The 19,083-nt window shown below is 44.8% G+C and overlaps 1 protein-coding gene across 3 annotated transcripts in view; it reads right to left on the bottom strand.

Moving 5' to 3' along the window:
- The window catches only part of PKD2L1 (polycystin 2 like 1, transient receptor potential cation channel), a 201,832-nt gene that overhangs the window by 73,560 nt on the left and 109,189 nt on the right, over positions 1–19,083 (bottom strand). For all 3 annotated transcript variants that reach the window (XM_073548142.1, XM_073548143.1, XM_073548141.1), the window contains exon 2: positions 15,939–16,052. In XM_073548142.1, the coding sequence (XP_073404243.1) occupies positions 15,939–15,963 (25 nt within the window). In that variant the 5' untranslated portion in view covers positions 15,964–16,052. The remainder of the gene's footprint in view (positions 1–15,938; positions 16,053–19,083) is intronic.

Here is a 19,083-nt window from a genome sequence, read left to right as displayed (position 1 = left end):
GCTGTCCCCTGTGGACCCTGCATCCACCACATTAACCCAGTGCGCAGTGATGGACACGTAACGGCCCTGGCCATGCCGACTGGACCATGCATCAGTTGTGAGGTGCACCTTTCCGCTCACTGACTGCTTGAGTGCATGGACAATGCGGTCTTTCACATGATGGTGGAGGGCTGGGATGGCTTTGCGAGAGAAGAAGTGGCGACTGGGTAGGTCATAGCGTGGTACTGCATAGGCCATGAGTTCGCGGAAAGCTGTGCTTTCCACCAACCGAAAGGGCATCATCTCAAACGAGATTAGTTTGGCAATGTGGGCGTTCAAACCCAGTGTACACGGATGAGAGACTGAGTACTTTCTTGACCTACTCATAGTGTCTGGGAGGGTGAGCTGGACTTGAGAGCTGCATATGGTGGAAGTAGCGGTGGACAGGGTGGACTGAGAGAGGGTTGATGATGGTGATGGAGTTGGTGTTCTTTCTGATGGCCTAGAATCAGTCTTTCGTTGATATAACAGTGGGATTCCCTGACTGCTGTGGCCTTGCAACGACACCTCAACATTTGCTGCTGTGCTAACCGGTGGGCTTACAGTGGGGGAAACAATGTAGCGTTGCTGACTACCTTCGTTGTGATCAGTTGCACATGTGGCACTTGAGGTTTGGTGTTGTGTCCACGCTTGCAAGTGCATGCTGGTTAAATGTCTAAGCATGCAACTGGTATTCAAATTTTTCAGATTTTTCCCTCGGCTAAAGGTCTTTGCGCACTTCTTACAGATAACCTTGGCCTGATCATGAGGATTTTGTTCAAAAAAGTGCCACACTGCACTCTTCCTACTTTGGCAGACATTTTGCGGCCTAGCACGCTGTGATCTTTTGACCCTCTGGACAAGCTGTCCAGCAACTCTTTTGATGTTTGGAACCTGTCTTTGGAGTGCTCCGGGCCTGCCAGATAACAGCTGTTGCGATGTCGATGTCTGCTGTGGATGCTCCTCATCTGAGCTATTGGAAGCAGCACCCTCTTCCCCCAATGGATGCCAATCTGGGTCAACAACTGGGTCATCCATCACCTCCTCTTCTATGTCATGTGCACCTTTCTCTGTGTCACCGTGTATGGTGGTATAGTGTGCGGGAAGGGGCACCTGAGTCTCATCAGGGTCAAAATCTGGCTCTGTACACTGCGAGGACAATGTAGTGCTCTGAGTGAATGTACCAGCAGAATCATCCATCAGCGGCTGTGCATCAGTGCACTCCATGTCAGATTCATCTTGGCCTGGGTAATTCACCATTTGACTTGATAATCCAGGCATGGTATGTGAAAACAGCTCCATGGAGTAATCAGTAGTATGGCCTGCGTCATCCTTCAATCTTGGTTGGGGTGAAGGACACAAGGAAAGGTGTGGTTCATGAACATGAGCCTCCAATGACGACTCAGTGCTTTTACTTTTTACAACTGAAGAAGATGAGGCGATAGAGCTGGAGGCTGAGTCAGCAATGTAAGACAAAACTTTTTCCTGATGCTCTGCCTTTAAAAGCGGTTTGCCAACTCCTAGAAAACTAAGCGTTCGAGGCCTTATGTAGCCAGACGATGACGCAGGGTCAGCACCTCCTGCATTCGGTCCTATTTTGCTCTTGCCACTACCATCAGATCCACCACCAACACCATCATTACCAGCTGCCAACCCCCGCCCAATTCCACGGCCTCTTCCACCAGCCTTCCTCATTTTTGGTAGAAATGTAGACAAAATCCAACAAACTATATAGTAATGTAAAACAAGGTAAAAGGTGTCTATAGGACAGGGGAGATTTTGAATCTCTGCGTACACTTTTGGACACTGGACACTTGTGGATTGTGTGAGGCCCACTGATATCTGAGCGCTATGTGACACGCTCGATGGCACAGCTGCCTGTGACCAAAGTGACGAGAGGATAATGGAGATTTTGAATCTCTGCGTACACTTTTGGACACTGGACACTTGTGGATTGTGTGAGGCCCACTGATATCTGAGCGCTATGTGACACGCTCGATGGCACAGCTGCCTGTGACCAAAGTGACGAGAGGATAATGGAGATTTTGAATCTCTGCGTACACTTTTGGACACTGGACACTTGTGGATTGTGTGAGGCCCACTGATATCTGAGCGCTATGTGACACGCTCGACGGCACAGCTGCCTGTGACCAAAGTAACGAGAGGATAATGGAGATTTTGATTCTCTGCGTACACTTTTGGACACTGGACACTTGTAGATTGTGTGAGGCCCACTGATATCTGAGCGCTATGTGACACGCTCGATGGCACAGCTGCCTGTGACCAAAGTGACGAGAGGATAATGGAGATTTTGAATCTCTGCGTACACTTTTGGACACTGGACACTTGTAGATTGTGTGAGGCCCACTGATATCTGAGCGCTATGTGACACGCTCGATGGCACAGCTGCCTGTGACCAAAGTGACGAGAGGATAATGGAGATTTTGAATCTCTGCGTACACTTTTGGACACTGGACACTTGTAGATTGTGTGAGGCCCACTGATATCTGAGCGCTATGTGACACGCTCGATGGCACAGCTGCCTGTGACCAAAGTGACGAGAGGATAATGGAGATTTTGAATCTCTGCGTACACTTTTGGACACTGGACACTTGTAGATTGTGTGAGGCCCACTGATATCTGAGCGCTATGTGACACGCTCGATGGCACAGCTGCCTGTGACCAAAGTGACGAGAGGATAATGGAGATTTTGAATCTCTGCGTACACTTTTGGACACTGGACACTTGTAGATTGTGTGAGGCCCACTGATATCTGAGCGCTATGTGACACGCTCGATGGCACAGCTGCCTGTGACCAAAGTGACGAGAGGATAATGGAGATTTTGAATCTCTGCGTACACTTTTGGACACTGGACACTTGTAGATTGTGTGAGGCCCACTGATATCTGAGCGCTATGTGACACGCTCGATGGCACAGCTGCCTGTGACCAAAGTGACGAGAGGATAATGGAGATTTTGAATCTCTGCGTACACTTTTGGACACTGGACACTTGTGGATTGTGTGAGGCCCACTGATATCAGCGCTATGTGACACGCTCGATGGCACAGCTGCCTGTGACCAAAGTGACGAGAGGATAATGGAGATTTTGAATCTCTGCGTACACTTTTGGACACTGGACACTTGTGGATTGTGTGAGGCCCACTGATATCTGAGCGCTATGTGACACGCTCGATGGCACAGCTGCCTGTGACCAAAGTGACGAGAGGATAATGGAGATTTTGAATCTCTGCGTACACTTTTGGACACTGGACACTTGTGGATTTTGTGAGGCCCACTGATATCTGAGCGCTATGTGACACGCTCGATGGCACAGCTGCCTGTGACCAAAGTGACGAGAGGATAATGGAGATTTTGAATCTCTGCGTACACTTTTGGACACTGGACACTTGTGGATTGTGTGAGGCCCACTGATATCTGAGCGCTATGTGACACGCTCGATGGCACAGCTGCCTGTGACCAAAGTGACGAGAGGATAATGGAGATTTTGATTCTCTGCGTACACTTTTGGACACTGGACACTTGTAGATTGTGTGAGGCCCACTGATATCTGAGCGCTATGTGACACGCTCGATGGCACAGCTGCCTGTGACCAAAGTGACGAGAGGATAATGGAGATTTTGAATCTCTGCGTACACTTTTGGACACTGGACACTTGTAGATTGTGTGAGGCCCACTGATATCTGAGCGCTATGTGACACGCTCGATGGCACAGCTGCCTGTGACCAAAGTGACGAGAGGATAATGGAGATTTTGAATCTCTGCGTACACTTTTGGACACTGGACACTTGTAGATTGTGTGAGGCCCACTGATATCTGAGCGCTATGTGACACGCTCCATGGCACAGCTGCCTGTGACCAAAGTGACGAGAGGATAATGGAGATTTTGAATCTCTGCGTACACTTTTGGACACTGGACACTTGTAGATTGTGTGAGGCCCACTGATATCTGAGCGCTATGTGACACGCTCGATGGCACAGCTGCCTGTGACCAAAGTGACGAGAGGATAATGGAGATTTTGAATCTCTGCGTACACTTTTGGACACTGGACACTTGTGGATTGTGTGAGGCCCACTGATATCTGAGCGCTATGTGACACGCTCGATGGCACAGCTGCCTGTGACCAAAGTGACGAGAGGATAATGGAGATTTTGAATCTCTGCGTACACTTTTGGACACTGGACACTTGTGGATTGTGTGAGGCCCACTGATATCTGAGCGCTATGTGACACGCTCGATGGCACAGCTGCCTGTGACCAAAGTGACGAGAGGATAATGGAGATTTTGAATCTCTGCGTACACTTTTGGACACTGGACACTTGTGGATTGTGTGAGGCCCACTGATATCTGAGCGCTATGTGACACGCTCGATGGCACAGCTGCCTGTGACCAAAGTGACGAGAGGATAATGGAGATTTTGAATCTCTGCGTACACTTTTGGACACTGGACACTTGTGGATTGTGTGAGGCCCACTGATATCTGAGCGCTATGTGACACGCTCGATGGCACAGCTGCCTGTGACCAAAGTGACGAGAGGATAATGGAGATTTTGAATCTCTGCGTACACTTTTGGACACTGGACACTTGTGGATTGTGTGAGGCCCACTGATATCTGAGCGCTATGTGACACGCTCGATGGCACAGCTGCCTGTGACCAAAGTGACGAGAGGATAATGGAGATTTTGAATCTCTGCGTACACTTTTGGACACTGGACACTTGTGGATTTTGTGAGGCCCACTGATATCTGAGCGCTATGTGACACGCTCGATGGCACAGCTGCCTGTGACCAAAGTGACGAGAGGATAATGGAGATTTTGAATCTCTGCGTACACTTTTGGACACTGGACACTTGTGGATTGTGTGAGGCCCACTGATATCTGAGCGCTATGTGACACGCTCGATGGCACAGCTGCCTGTGACCAAAGTGACGAGAGGATAATGGAGATTTTGATTCTCTGCGTACACTTTTGGACACTGGACACTTGTAGATTGTGTGAGGCCCACTGATATCTGAGCGCTATGTGACACGCTCGATGGCACAGCTGCCTGTGACCAAAGTGACGAGAGGATAATGGAGATTTTGAATCTCTGCGTACACTTTTGGACACTGGACACTTGTAGATTGTGTGAGGCCCACTGATATCTGAGCGCTATGTGACACGCTCGATGGCACAGCTGCCTGTGACCAAAGTGACGAGAGGATAATGGAGATTTTGAATCTCTGCGTACACTTTTGGACACTGGACACTTGTAGATTGTGTGAGGCCCACTGATATCTGAGCGCTATGTGACACGCTCGATGGCACAGCTGCCTGTGACCAAAGTGACGAGAGGATAATGGAGATTTTGAATCTCTGCGTACACTTTTGGACACTGGACACTTGTAGATTGTGTGAGGCCCACTGATATCTGAGCGCTATGTGACACGCTCAATGGCACAGCTGCCTGTGACCAAAGTGACGAGAGGATAATGGAGATTTTGAATCTCGGCGTACACTTTTGGACACTGGACACTTGTAGATTGTGTGAGGCCCACTGATATCTGAGCGCTATGTGACACGCTCGATGGCACAGCTGCCTGTGACCAAAGTGACGAGAGGATAATGGAGATTTTGAATCTCTGCGTACACTTTTGGACACTGGACACTTGTAGATTGTGTGAGGCCCACTGATATCTGAGCGCTATGTGACACGCTCGATGGCACAGCTGCCTGTGACCAAAGTGACGAGAGGATAATGGAGATTTTGAATCTCTGCGTACACTTTTGGACACTGGACACTTGTGGATTGTGTGAGGCCCACTGATATCTGAGCGCTATGTGACACGCTCGATGGCACAGCTGCCTGTGACCAGTGACGAGAGGATAATGGAGATTTTGAATCTCTGCGTACACTTTTGGACACTGGACACTTGTGGATTGTGTGAGGCCCACTGATATCTGAGCGCTATGTGACACGCTCGATGGCACAGCTGCCTGTGACCAAAGTGACGAGAGGATAATGGAGATTTTGAATCTCTGCGTACACTTTTGGACACTGGACACTTGTGGATTGTGTGAGGCCCACTGATATCTGAGCGCTATGTGACACGCTCGATGGCACAGCTGCCTGTGACCAAAGTGACGAGAGGATAATGGAGATTTTGAATCTCTGCATACACTTTTGGACACTGGACACTTGTGGATTGTGTGAGGCCCACTGATATCTGAGCGCTATGTGACACGCTCGATGGCACAGCTGCCTGTGACCAAAGTGACGAGAGGATAATGGAGATTTTGATTCTCTGCGTACACTTTTGGACACTGGACACTTGTAGATTGTGTGAGGCCCACTGATATCTGAGCGCTATGTGACACGCTCGATGGCACAGCTGCCTGTGACCAAAGTGACGAGAGGATAATGGAGATTTTGAATCTCTGCGTACACTTTTGGACACTGGACACTTGTGGATTGTGTGAGGCCCACTGATATCTGAGCGCTATGTGACACGCTCGATGGCACAGCTGCCTGTGACCAAAGTGACGAGAGGATAATGGAGATTTTGATTCTCTGCGTACACTTTTGGACACTGGACACTTGTAGATTGTGTGAGGCCCCCTGATATCTGAGCGCTATGTGACACGCTCGATGGCACAGCTGCCTGTGACCAAAGTGACGAGAGGATAATGGAGATTTTGAATCTCTGCGTACACTTTTGGACACTGGACACTTGTAGATTGTGTGAGGCCCACTGATATCTGAGCGCTATGTGACACGCTCGATGGCACAGCTGCCTGTGACCAAAGTGACGAAAGGATAATGGAGATTTTGAATCTCTGCGTACACTTTTGGACACTGGACACTTGTAGATTGTGTGAGGCCCACTGATATCTGAGCGCTATGTGACACGCTCGATGGCACAGCTGCCTGTGACCAAAGTGACGAGAGGATAATGGAGATTTTGAATCTCTGCGTACACTTTTGGACACTGGACACTTGTAGATTGTGTGAGGCCCACTGATATCTGAGCGCTATGTGACACGCTCGATGGCACAGCTGCCTGTGACCAAAGTGACGAGAGGATAATGGAGATTTTGAATCTCTGCGTACACTTTTGGACACTGGACACTTGTAGATTGTGTGAGGCCCACTGATATCTGAGCGCTATGTGACACGCTCGATGGCACAGCTGCCTGTGACCAAAGTGACGAGAGGATAATGGAGATTTTGAATCTCTGCGTACACTTTTGGACACTGGACACTTGTGGATTGTGTGAGGCCCACTGATATCTGAGCGCTATGTGACACGCTCGATGGCTCAGCTGCCTGTGACCAAAGTGACGAGAGGATAATGGAGATTTTGAATCTCTGCGTACACTTTTGGACACTGGACACTTGTGGATTGTGTGAGGCCCACTGATATCTGAGCGCTATGTGACACGCTCGATGGCACAGCTGCCTGTGACCAAAGTGACGAGAGGATAATGGAGATTTTGAATCTCTGCGTACACTTTTGGACACTGGACACTTGTGGATTGTGTGAGGCCCACTGATATCTGAGCGCTATGTGACACGCTCGATGGCACAGCTGTGACAAAAGTGACTAGAGGATAAGGGAGATTGGATTGCTTTTAAAAAAGCAGTTTGCGGAGCAGTGGGTAAACAGCAATGCCAGCATGTCAGGAAGCCTTAGAAGGCAGCCCAACAACCAACACCACTGATACACCACAATATAGCCTCCCCTTGCACTGCACACACAGTGACTTGTGTGTTGTGCAGGCCAAATCGCTAGCAGCAGAAGCAGTTCTTTTGTCTTCTTCCCTGCCTAACGCTCTCCCTACAGAATCAGCAGCAACCTCTCCCTATACTAAGATCGGCAGAAGTAAGATGGTGGTCGGCGTGCACGCCCTTTTATACCCCCTGTGATGCCCACCAAAGCAAGCCAATCACTTGCATGCCCTTCTGAAAGATGGTGGTGACCCGTGCCTAGGTCATCACGTTGCCCACAGTGTCCGTGGATCCTGATTGGCTGAAAAAGAGCGCAAAACAAACTTTTGAAACGCGACTTTGGCGCGTAAGTCGCCGACCTCGTGGCCGACCTCATCCTAGGGTCGGGTTTCGTTTCATGAAACCCGACTTTGCCAAAAGTCGGCGACTTTTGAATTTTTTCGACCCGTTTCGCTCAACTCTAGTCTGGAGTAAGGGGTGTGTGTGTTTCAATTGTCATAAAAAGGGCCATTTTGTGGGCTTGTGTCCCGCCCGATCACAGGGTAAACAACTGCCAGGAAAACTAGGTGGCTTGGGTTGCAGGGAGGTTAGCAATCCGGGTGTCCTCATTACCACCATGAGTAGGACACAATTTTTTCCTACCTGCTGTATTCCACCTGTTTTGGTTTATGGTGGACATGTTTGCATTTCTGGGCAGTGGGGCGGGGTTTAATTTGATCGACACTAGGTTCAGAGCAAATGTCATGACACAGCTGTTGGTTGACCTGGGACCAGGGGCTCCTTCCCTGTCCCTAACACTAGGGGGCACCCTAGCTCACCCTGCTCCCTGGGATACTTTAGATGGTGAAGATGCTGGGGCCTCCACTCTTGCCTTATCTCCTGGGTTAGCCCTCCATCTGTTATCTTCCCCCATCCAGGGAAGAGGGGGCGCTACAGTGCATCGTAGTTCACAAACCGGACCAAAAAGCAACACAAACAAGGTTTAACAGAAAACTCCAGGCATACAAAATATTCACTCACATATAACAGAGGAATGCACCGAGGTGTGAATATAGGGAAAAAACCAAAATAGAGAAGGATAAGGAATTACCACACATACAAACCAAACAACAGTCACAGATAACTCCTCCAACTCTCCTTCTCATCTATACGTACGCCTCTCCCACCGTTAGCCATGCGCAAAATGCTTTCTCTGACAAGGATTAGAAACAGAGCCCAGATTATAAAGGGGAAGAGAGTGGCTAACTGAGCTCAGCTGTGAAAACAGGGATTCTCAACATGGCAGATTAACCCCTGTTCTGCCAGAAGAAATGAACACAATCAGACGCTGTGGTCTTCTGGCTCCACACTGTCGCGGTAACCCCGTGACAGCCTCTTCCACCTTCTGATGTAGCTGAGGCAAATACACCAGCTGCTGCAGTCATAAGAAGGTCTTCTCAGTATCGAAATGGGCTCCTTTATCATGGCCTTTCTTTAGCCAGGCTCACCGCCATCCCTTCTGGAACCACCACTTGCAAGGTGATGTTAAATTCCCTGAGTATTTGGATCTGTTAGTAAACAAACCGTTTTTCATGAAGAGCCTTTCCCATTATTACAGGATCTGCAAGGTACTTGCAGACTAAACAGTTCCGGCCTCTCTGTTGAGTTTCTGTCTCAGGGTGACACATTTCTGCAGTTCTGCTAGTTTAAGGTTGGACTGCTGTTTCTGCACCTTATCGTCTCATGGGTGACCTAGGATCTGGGTGAGTTTGGGCTTTTCTCCTGACTCTTGGGCAGCTACTATGACTGCTGCAAAATGCTTAAAGTCTGGAGTTTGATCATTCTCTAGCTCTTCATCTGTGTCTCTCTTTGGACTCACCCGGGACAGCACATCTGCATGCGTGTTCTCGGACTTGGACCGATAAGAAATCTTGTACCTGCATTTGGACATCCTTGCATCCAATCTTTGCCCTAGTGACCCAACTTGGCGTTATGAAGATGGGCAAGGGGATTGTTGTCAGTTGCCTGAAATTCTAATTTGAACGAGCTATAATTATTGGGGTTCTTTTCTGAGTCCTTCAATGACCGACTGGTGTATGCGATCACCCTCTCTTTAAATTTGGCTCTTCAAAGTGGCTGTGTCAAAACATCAGCTATCATCTGCTTAGCACGCAATAAACAAACTCAATTGTGCCACGTTCTTTCAAATGAAGCTAGTGATGATGTTTAACGTCAATGTGTTTGGTTCTCGCATTGATCTTCTCACTTAATAAATCCTTGGTTGTCTTCTTAAATTACCATAGGTTGAGTTGATGGCTTACCAAGATCGCTGCAGACACATACTTTGCTTCTGTAGATGACAAGGCTACAGACACCCATTTTCTGCTAGACCAAGAAATTGAACTTTCTCCAAGCTTGAACAAATATCCACTTGTTGATTTACAATCACTTAAGTCATCAACCTAGTCTGCAACCACATAGCCTGTGATTTTTAGATCTCCTGTTGCAGATATCCTTAAATGTATGTCTTGAGTCTCTTTCAAATATTGAAGAACTCTCTTAACGGCATTCCAGTCTTTTTGGCATGGTATTCTGCAGAGAAATTCCAATTGTTGCTGCGATATCTGGTCAAGTCATAGTTGCTGTGTATAGAAGGGCCACCACTGCCTGTCTGTATTTCTCTTTGTTAAGTAAAAGAACATCTCCTTCCAACTTTAAGTAGGATGGTTCCATTGGGGTTGATATATGTTTGGTTTCTAACACCAAACTGATTCTGAATTGAGTTGATTTTGGAACCCTAGATAATAATTTCCAAGGTCTTTAGTAGAGTTGAGCGACTTTGGTCGGATCGGGTTTCGTGAAACCCGAATGAAACAAAATAAGTTTCAGATGAAACTCGTCCGACTAGAGCAAAACAAAGTCGGAGTTTCGTCCGAAACCCGACCCCAATGCAAGTCAATGGGAAATAAAAGTCGGACGAAACTCCGACTTTTTTTGCTCTAGTCGGACGAGTTTCATCTGAAACTTATTTTGTTTCATTCGGGTTTCACGAAACCCGATCCGACCAAAGTCGCTCAACTCTAGTCTTTAGTTTAAAAATGCTGATTCAGAATTTTAGTCATCTTTGCAATTTCTTTTTCCTCTTGATGAACCATAATCACATCATCCACGTATAAGAGAATATACATCCACTTTCCGTCTGTACATTTTGTGTATAAACACCGATCTGCTTGACCTCTTTTAAATCCTCATATAAAACTTACAACAGCGGTAGGGAGAAGTGAAGGCAATTAGGTAAGTGCTAGCCCCTAAAAATTAAATAGTAAACCATTCACAATGGATTTATGAGCTGGTGCAGTCTATCGACTACTTACCCATAATATGTCCATACCACTGAAGCCCTTATTGCAGCCCCTTATACTATTTATTTATTTATTTATTTATTTATTAGGGGCTAGCACTTACCTGGTTGCCTTCACCTCTCCCTACTGCTGTTGTAAGTTTTGGTGACTTCTCCTTTATATTTTCCTATGTCCTATTGGACCCTCATTCTCTCCTTGCCTGTTTCCATGTCTCCTCCGCATATTCTTAATGTTCTGTATGGTTTGCATTCAAGTATGTAATTTATATGTTTGAAATTCTTAATAAACTTGTTTTTCATATTACTGCTTGGTGGTTTGTGGTTTATGGTTTACTCCATTTCTTCTTGGTGACTTTTTGCTTCATCTTAGTAGAATGTTTTTCACTCTCCTCTGGACTGTTCTCTGGGTCTTTTGGTTTCTGGGTCTCTGGACCCATAACCTCTTTGTAGCGGATTAATCTCTGAACTGTCCATCTGTCAGCAATGAATATATAGTTATTCGAGAACAAAGATAGCATAGCTTAAAACTGGCATGTCTTATAGCTTAGGATCGTAGCATCTTTTTCTATCAGCTTGCAAAGTGAAAGTAAAATAAGCTCCAGTTACACACACACAGTGAACAGGAACTTCTTGGTTTTTATAACAGTGCTTTACTGGAAATATAACACTATTGCTGGAGACAGAAACTCATGCACTATTAAACAGTAGTAAATAGTAGTTGATGCAATATATTCAATAATAGGCATTATTCCAACAATTACAGACAGGTTTACACTGACAGCTTACCCCTCTAAATAGAGCAGATAACTCAGGGTCCACTGCTTGCAATATGTAATGTCAATGCTCACCTTTTGTTCACAATGACTTTGCTCAGATTAGAGCATGAGTAGAAAATATCTTTATGGAAGTCAATAGGGTCTGTTTATGTCCATATGGCTAATTAAAAGAACAAGTATGAGTCTAATATATATTTTAATGGCCAGTATGAACATTGCAAGATCACAGATTTTTTTCATTAAAATTTTTTAAAAAAATCAAAATTTTTTAAATGCATTTAACATAAAAACCTGATGTAAACAACATGTCATTTTCTGATGATGCATTCTTTTTAAACAGTAGATACAGAAAATATGCAACTCATTGTACACATTATAGTCTAGATCCATGCAAAAGTTGAGAAACAAATTTTAGAAACCAGGTAATATATCAGTTTGTACAGCAAATTACCCAGGGAGCATTAAGCTCATAACATTCTGTACTACAAAGCATGTGCAACTTCACCGTATTCTACCATGTTAGTGTTAGTACGCTGACATCGGACTCCCTCCCGTTGATGTGGGCTTCGGCGCTGAGCCCTTATCTTTCCCTGGACATGTCAACTGTTTTGAACAGCTGACATGTGCCCAGAATATTCGCGGATGGAATTGCGATCCACCTGCAGCTGTTAACCTGTTAACTGCTGCTGTCAAACACTGACAGCAGCATTTAACTCGCACTTCCGGAAACCCACCCACTAGTGACCCCCATTACCCGGTGGTCGGCGCTCATAGCAAGTGAGTAATTCTGCTATGTAGAGGCAAATCTGATCATTGCCTCTATGAAGCAGAGACAATCGGGTTGTGGCAGCTTCTAGTCCCCCATGGAGACTATTGAAGCATGCCAAAAGTAAAAAAAAGTTTTTAAAAAAATCAAAAATGATAAAAGTTCAAATTACCCCCCTTTCACCCCATTCAAAATAAAACAATAAAAAAAAAATCAAACATACACATATTTGGTATCGCCGCGCTCAGAATCGCCTGATCTATCAATAATAAAAAAGGATTAGGCTACTTTCACACATCAGTTTTTTGCTGTCAGGCATGATCCGGCTTTTTTTAGAAAAAACGGATCCGGCATAAATTTTTGAGAACTGTAGAAACGGATCCGTTTTTTTGCTGGATCCGTCTCTGTTCCTGGAGGCTGGCCAATTGGATCTGAGCATGCGCAGACTTAAAAAAACCGGATCCGGTTGCTGGATCCGTCTTTTTCTGGATCCGGCGCATTCCGGCGCCCATAGACTTTCATTGTAGCAAAAAGCTGGAAGCGCCGGATCCGGCGCTTCCGGCTTTTTCGCCGGAGACAAAAAACGTTACAGTAGACGTTTTTTCAAGACGCCGGAATGAGACAAGTTGCCGGATCCGGCAAAAAACGGATGAAACGCAATGCCATCCGGCACGATCCGGCGCTAATGCAAGTCAATGGGGAAAAACCGGATCCGGCATTGCATTTTGCCGGATCCGTTTTTTCCAAAAAAAGCCGGATCGCGCCTGAAGGCAAAAAACTGATGTGTGAAAGAGGCCTTAACCTGATCGCTAAACGACGTAGCGAGAAAAAAGTCAAGACGCCAGAATTACTTTTTTTGGTCGCCATGACATTGCATTAAGCCCTCTCCCAACCCAAGATCACGAAAAATTGAGAAGGTACGGGTCTCGGAAAATGCCACAATTTATTTTTTTAACAAAGTTTGGATTTTTTTTTCACCACTTAGATAAATAAGAACCTAGACATGTTTGGTATCTATGAACTCGTAATGACCTGTAGAATAATAATGGCAGGTCATTTTTAGCATTTAGTGAACCTAGTAAAAAAGCCAAACACAAAATCAAGTGTTGGATTGCACTTTTTTTTCAATTACTTGGATTTTTTTTGCCATTTTCTAGCACACGACATGGTAACACCAATGGTGTCTTTCAAAAGTAGAACTCATCCCGCAAAAAACTAGCCATCAGATGGCCATATTGATGGAAAATTAAAAAAGTTATGGCTCTGGGAAGAAGGGAAGCGAAAAACAAAAATGCAAAACCGCAAAAAAGCTCCAGGGGTTAAAGGGTTAACCCAGGTTTCAGACCTTAATTAGCCTGTTAAAGTTATGGCTTGTTCACTATCATTGTTTAGGAAAGGCCAGGTGATGAAAATTTCCCAGCTTTATAAAAACCCAACTTCTAACATTGTGCCAAAAAACAGCAACCATGGGTTCTTCTAAGCAGCTGCCTAGTACTCTGAAAATATTGGAGGCCCACAAAGCAGGAGAAGGCTATAAGAAGATAGCACAGTGTTTTCAAGTTGCCCTTTCCTCAGTTCGAAATGTAATTAAGAAATGGCAGTTAACGGGAACAGTGGAGGTCAAGATAATGTCTGGAAAACCAAGCAAAATTTTAGTGAACGCTGCTCGTAGGATTGCTAGAGAGGCAAATCATAACCCCGCTTGACTGCAAAAGACCTTCAGAAAGATTTAACAGACTCTGGAGTTGTGGTACATTGTTCTACGGTTCAGTGACACCAGCACAAATATAGCCTTCATGGAATAGACATCAGAAGGAAACCTCTTCTTAGTCCTGTCACAGGTGTGTCAAAGGCTGCAGACTGTTGCACTGCCTCTGGCTGCAGTTCTCAGCAGTTTGCTTTGCAGAATTCTTCCTGGTCCTTCTGACTCTATGGCCCAGTGCCAACCTTCCCTTGGCTCTAATGGACACACATGGACCTAGGTGTTTATAACTCCCAGTTTGCTGCTAGGAGTTTCTGGTGATATTTCCATTTCTTGTTCCCTGTTGAGGCTTAGAGCTATAGCAGCTGGCTATCTTCCTCTTTGGTGTTTGGAGGATGTCTTTGTTTCTCTCTCTCTGAGTCTACTCAAGCTAAGTGTATGTGTATCCCTTGTATGTGTATATCATCTGTCTTTAGTTATAGTGGGGATTGACCAGCGTAACCCCAACCTACCATAAGCAGGGCTTACTGCTAGGGTCAGGCAGGGATTAAGTATCCTGTTTGGCGATAGTTGCAGAACCTATATTGGGACCCTTAGGGAAGGCAGGGTGATGTTACATTTGCCTAGGGATCTCCACTCCCTGCTTCCCTAGTGTTCGGCTCCCTTCCCCTTATCTCTTTGTGTTGCACTCAGTCTTTCCTACACCATACGTGACAAGTCCTCACCATAAAATTCAGTGTCAGAAGTATGCACAAGAACATCTAAACAAGCCTGATGCATTTAGGAAACAAGTTCTGTGGACCGATAAGATTAAAATAGAAATTTTTGGCCACAATGATCAAAGGTATGTGTGGAGAAAAAAGGGCACAGAATTTCAGGAAAAGATTAAAGAACATCTTGCCAACCATTAAGCATGGGGGTGGATCAATCATGCTTTGGAGTTGGGTGCAGCCAATGGCACGGGGAACATTTCATGGGTAGAGGGAAGAATGGATTCAATTAAATTTCATCAAACTCTTGATGCAAACATAACACCATCTGTAAAAAAGTTGAAGTTGAAAAGAGGATGGCTTTTATATATATAGGTAATGATCCTAAACACACTTGAAAATCCACAATAGACTACCTTAAAAGGCGCAAACTGAAGGTTTTACAATGGCCCTCATATTCCCCGGATCTGATTATCATTGAAAATCTGTGGCTAGACCTGAACATAGCAGTGCATAGAAGACAACACAGGAATCTCACGGAAAATCTTGGCCGTGCTTCTCTTTATTGATGTATTTGCAGGATGTTTTTTTCTTCAGTTTGTACAACAAAAATTTCCGAAAACAAGAATCCAGTGGTATGGAAAACTATAGCATTCCCTAATCAATGTTTGGTTCTACTGCATTACTTCATGTGAAATACCTTTTTATAATGTCTTTCAGTGGTGTAAAGTAAGCTTTTGACTGGAAACTTAACAACACATCTATGGCCAAAATAACAAAGACAGAAATGTTGGAACTAGATTCTAGGGAGTAGCATAATAAATTCACCATGAACCTTCTTGTATCTTAAAAGTGACATATCAGAATGAGAACGTTTATATTTATGACCAAACTTACAGAGACAGATGTCCACCAAGAACATAATATAGACCAGTAATTCCCTCAGTGTGGTTTTTACAAACAGCTCTCGGTCTTCTGCTGTATCTTCAGTTAAGGTTGTTCCCCAAAGTCCTGTTATAAATGAAAGAATGGATAAGAATACTTGCAATATTTATTTTGATACAAGTTCTGCAAAAATAAGCGAAGTTATGAATGTGATCTCATTAAGATGTTGAGCTCATTAAAATAATAGATAACTCTATGGGTTCATTTCCAGTCTGAATCATAGCCAGTGGGGAAAGGGAGGGTCGCCACCTTGAGCCCATTCAAATTGATGGGCTGATATCAAATTCAGCACAAGGGAATCTGTTGAGCGCCACGTCTTCTTTCCACGGCAAGAAAGTCAATATTTAATTGGCAGTCAATATTTCATTACACTGGGTAAGGCTGTTTTACCAAAAAGAAGCAATGGAGACAGTACTACCTGTATATTGATGGAGTGCCTTGCAAAGTACATGTAAGACAAATGCAATTAAAAAAAGGAAAGAATTATACAGAAGATTAGTTGCATTTCCTAAATTTAAACAATTTAAATATGTACTAAGTAACAAAAAGAAAAACCTAGACAAATAAAAACGTTAAATATGCATATTGTGCCAGAACTTGTTTCCTAGGCCAACCATTGGCACTGGGATATAACCTATATGACAGACATGATAACCAATAGAGCCATGTAAATGGGAAGGATACACATTATAACTATGAATGGACAATACCCTTAAAGTGAAGCCAAGTAGTATCCAGTAAAGAAGAAAGATGCATTGTACATGTACGGGCAGTAAGTAAGGCAGTAACTCAAGAATATATGAAAGAGAATAAACAACAACTGTGTGCAATAAAGTGCCATGTGCAGAGTCACCCAGATAAATTGGCTCATAGAAAAAAGCATCATATGGGAAAGAGGACCCTACACATCACCACACTAAGTGGCTTCCTTAGGGTTATCCACTAAGCAACTCTTCTTTACTTGGCAAGGAAGCCAATATTTCAATAATTCAGGGAGGATGTTTTATTATTTTGGTTGCAGAGAACAGCCAAGATGACTTTGTGGTCGGCTACTGCACATTCAATACCTCATTATTGTCATGACACAGGACAGGGTTTTCTCTCCCGTCCTGGTCAGGTAGGGGTTAACCTTGTTTAGCCTCTCTTTGGTTCACGGAGGGCTATTTAGGTCTGTTTCTGGCCTAGTTCTGTGTCAGTGATACTTCTGCTTACCCGGCTTGAGTTGCTGACCCAGGTTATCATTCTGATATCGTTGTACATCTGTGTGTATGAGTTTTCCAGTGTATGACCCGGCTAGGAGTCTGTTTCTTCTTCTGTCTCTTGATTTGGTACTGCTCTGTACTCCTAGGTTCTGATCCCTGGTTCTGTCCCTGACCATTCTCTGTCTAGCCCTTTGGACCCACGCTCTCGTCTGGCTACCGACCTCGGCTAGTCCCACACCATCCTTCTGTCTCATCCCTGGCTACTGCTCGTCTTCCTGGCTTCTGAGCTCGGCTTGCCTGACTACGTATCCGGCACTCATCCAGCTGTCGGCTCTCGTCTGTTCATGGAGCTTGACTCCACCCCCGGCGCCTCCTCGACTGTCACGTGATTTGCCAGGCCCTGCTCCGTTGTACCTCACGCACTGATATGTTTTATTCTTCGTCCTCCAGCACACAGCATAACACTTGCATTCCCATGCTACCAGAAGTGAAACTGAAACTTCCCTTCTCATCCCTCTTGTCTCCACCCTCCAAGTCCCATAAGTCTGGCTTGCTTAAAGAGACAGATCTAATTATTATACATTACATCATCCCCTTTTTTTTTTTTTTTTTTTTTTTTTATAAATAATCTATATTACTGATAAATGCAACAACATGAAAACGTCCAAAGAAATCATATGTCCGTTTTGTCTTATTTGTTCAATTCTAAAACCAGAGAAACAAACAACAAAAAAAAAACCAAACAAAACTGTAGTTACACTTCTTCAATAAGCCTCGATGGAGCTCTTCAATCTCGTGTAGGATAACGTCTGGGCTCATTGAGAGAGTTCATTGTTGATGGACCAGCTACCTCTTGTTGGTCCTCTCCACCATCAGATACCAAATCTTCCACCAAAGAGAGGTCATTGTCATCATTCTGCGGTATGACTTTAAAATATGAATAATTTCGCGTTATGGAGTGTCCATCTCGTTCAGCTGTGATCATGCTGCCTTTCCTTTTGGTAACATAATATTTTGCAGGACCATATACAGGTGAGGTCTTGTTGGTTGGTCTTTGACGTACCACCACGACATCCCCTCTTTCGATGGCACTTGACTGTGTCCTTCGCCTTCTGTCTGCATAACGTTTCATGGCTTGTTTGTTGGAGAAATCTGTGGATCTCACTGAGGAGTCACTCGGTCGGGAATGGCTGGTCACATCAGGGAGACGTATACGCAGGGTTCTGCTGAACATTAAATGAGCTGGAGCAGCATTAGTAGTGGAGTGTGGCGTATTGCGGTAATTACGCATGAATTTGTATAATGACTGTTTCAGTGGGATGTGCTCCAGACTCGCTGCCTTGATACGTTTCCCCAGAGTGCGCATAAAACGTTCCACAATTCCATTGGCTTGCGGCCAGCAAGGTGTGATTTTCCTGTGATTGAATCCCAAGTATTCAGAAAATTGTGTAAACACATGTCCATTGAATGGAGGTCCATTGTCTGTTTTGACCACTTTTGGAATACCATATGCCGAGAAAATGTCGTCCAGCTCTGGTATGACATTATTAGCAGATGTTGAAGAGATAAATGAAATGACAGGGTATCGAGAATATTCATCAATTGTTACGAGAATGTATTGGCCATTTGGCAATGGTCCATATATATCGACTGCCACTTCCTCCCAGACAGCAGTGGGTAACGGAGACATTTGTAATGGCTCTAAGTTTGATGATGGAGTGATTAATTGACAAGTAGAACAGCGTCTAATCTTTTCTTCCACCAAGTGATCCATATTTGGGAACCACACTTTTTCTCTGAGTAACTTCTTTGTGCCAACAATTCCTAAATGACCTTCATGTGCTATCTGTATGACTAAGTTACGCAAAGTCTTAGGTACAACTAGTTTGGTACCT

The sequence above is a fragment of the Dendrobates tinctorius genome, unplaced genomic scaffold (genome assembly GCF_039654945.1).
Source record: "Dendrobates tinctorius isolate UK_male_01 unplaced genomic scaffold, ASM3965494v1 ptg000156l, whole genome shotgun sequence".
Classification (NCBI taxonomy): Eukaryota; Metazoa; Chordata; class Amphibia; order Anura; family Dendrobatidae; genus Dendrobates; species Dendrobates tinctorius.
This window is presented reverse-complemented; position numbering and strand designations above follow the sequence as displayed.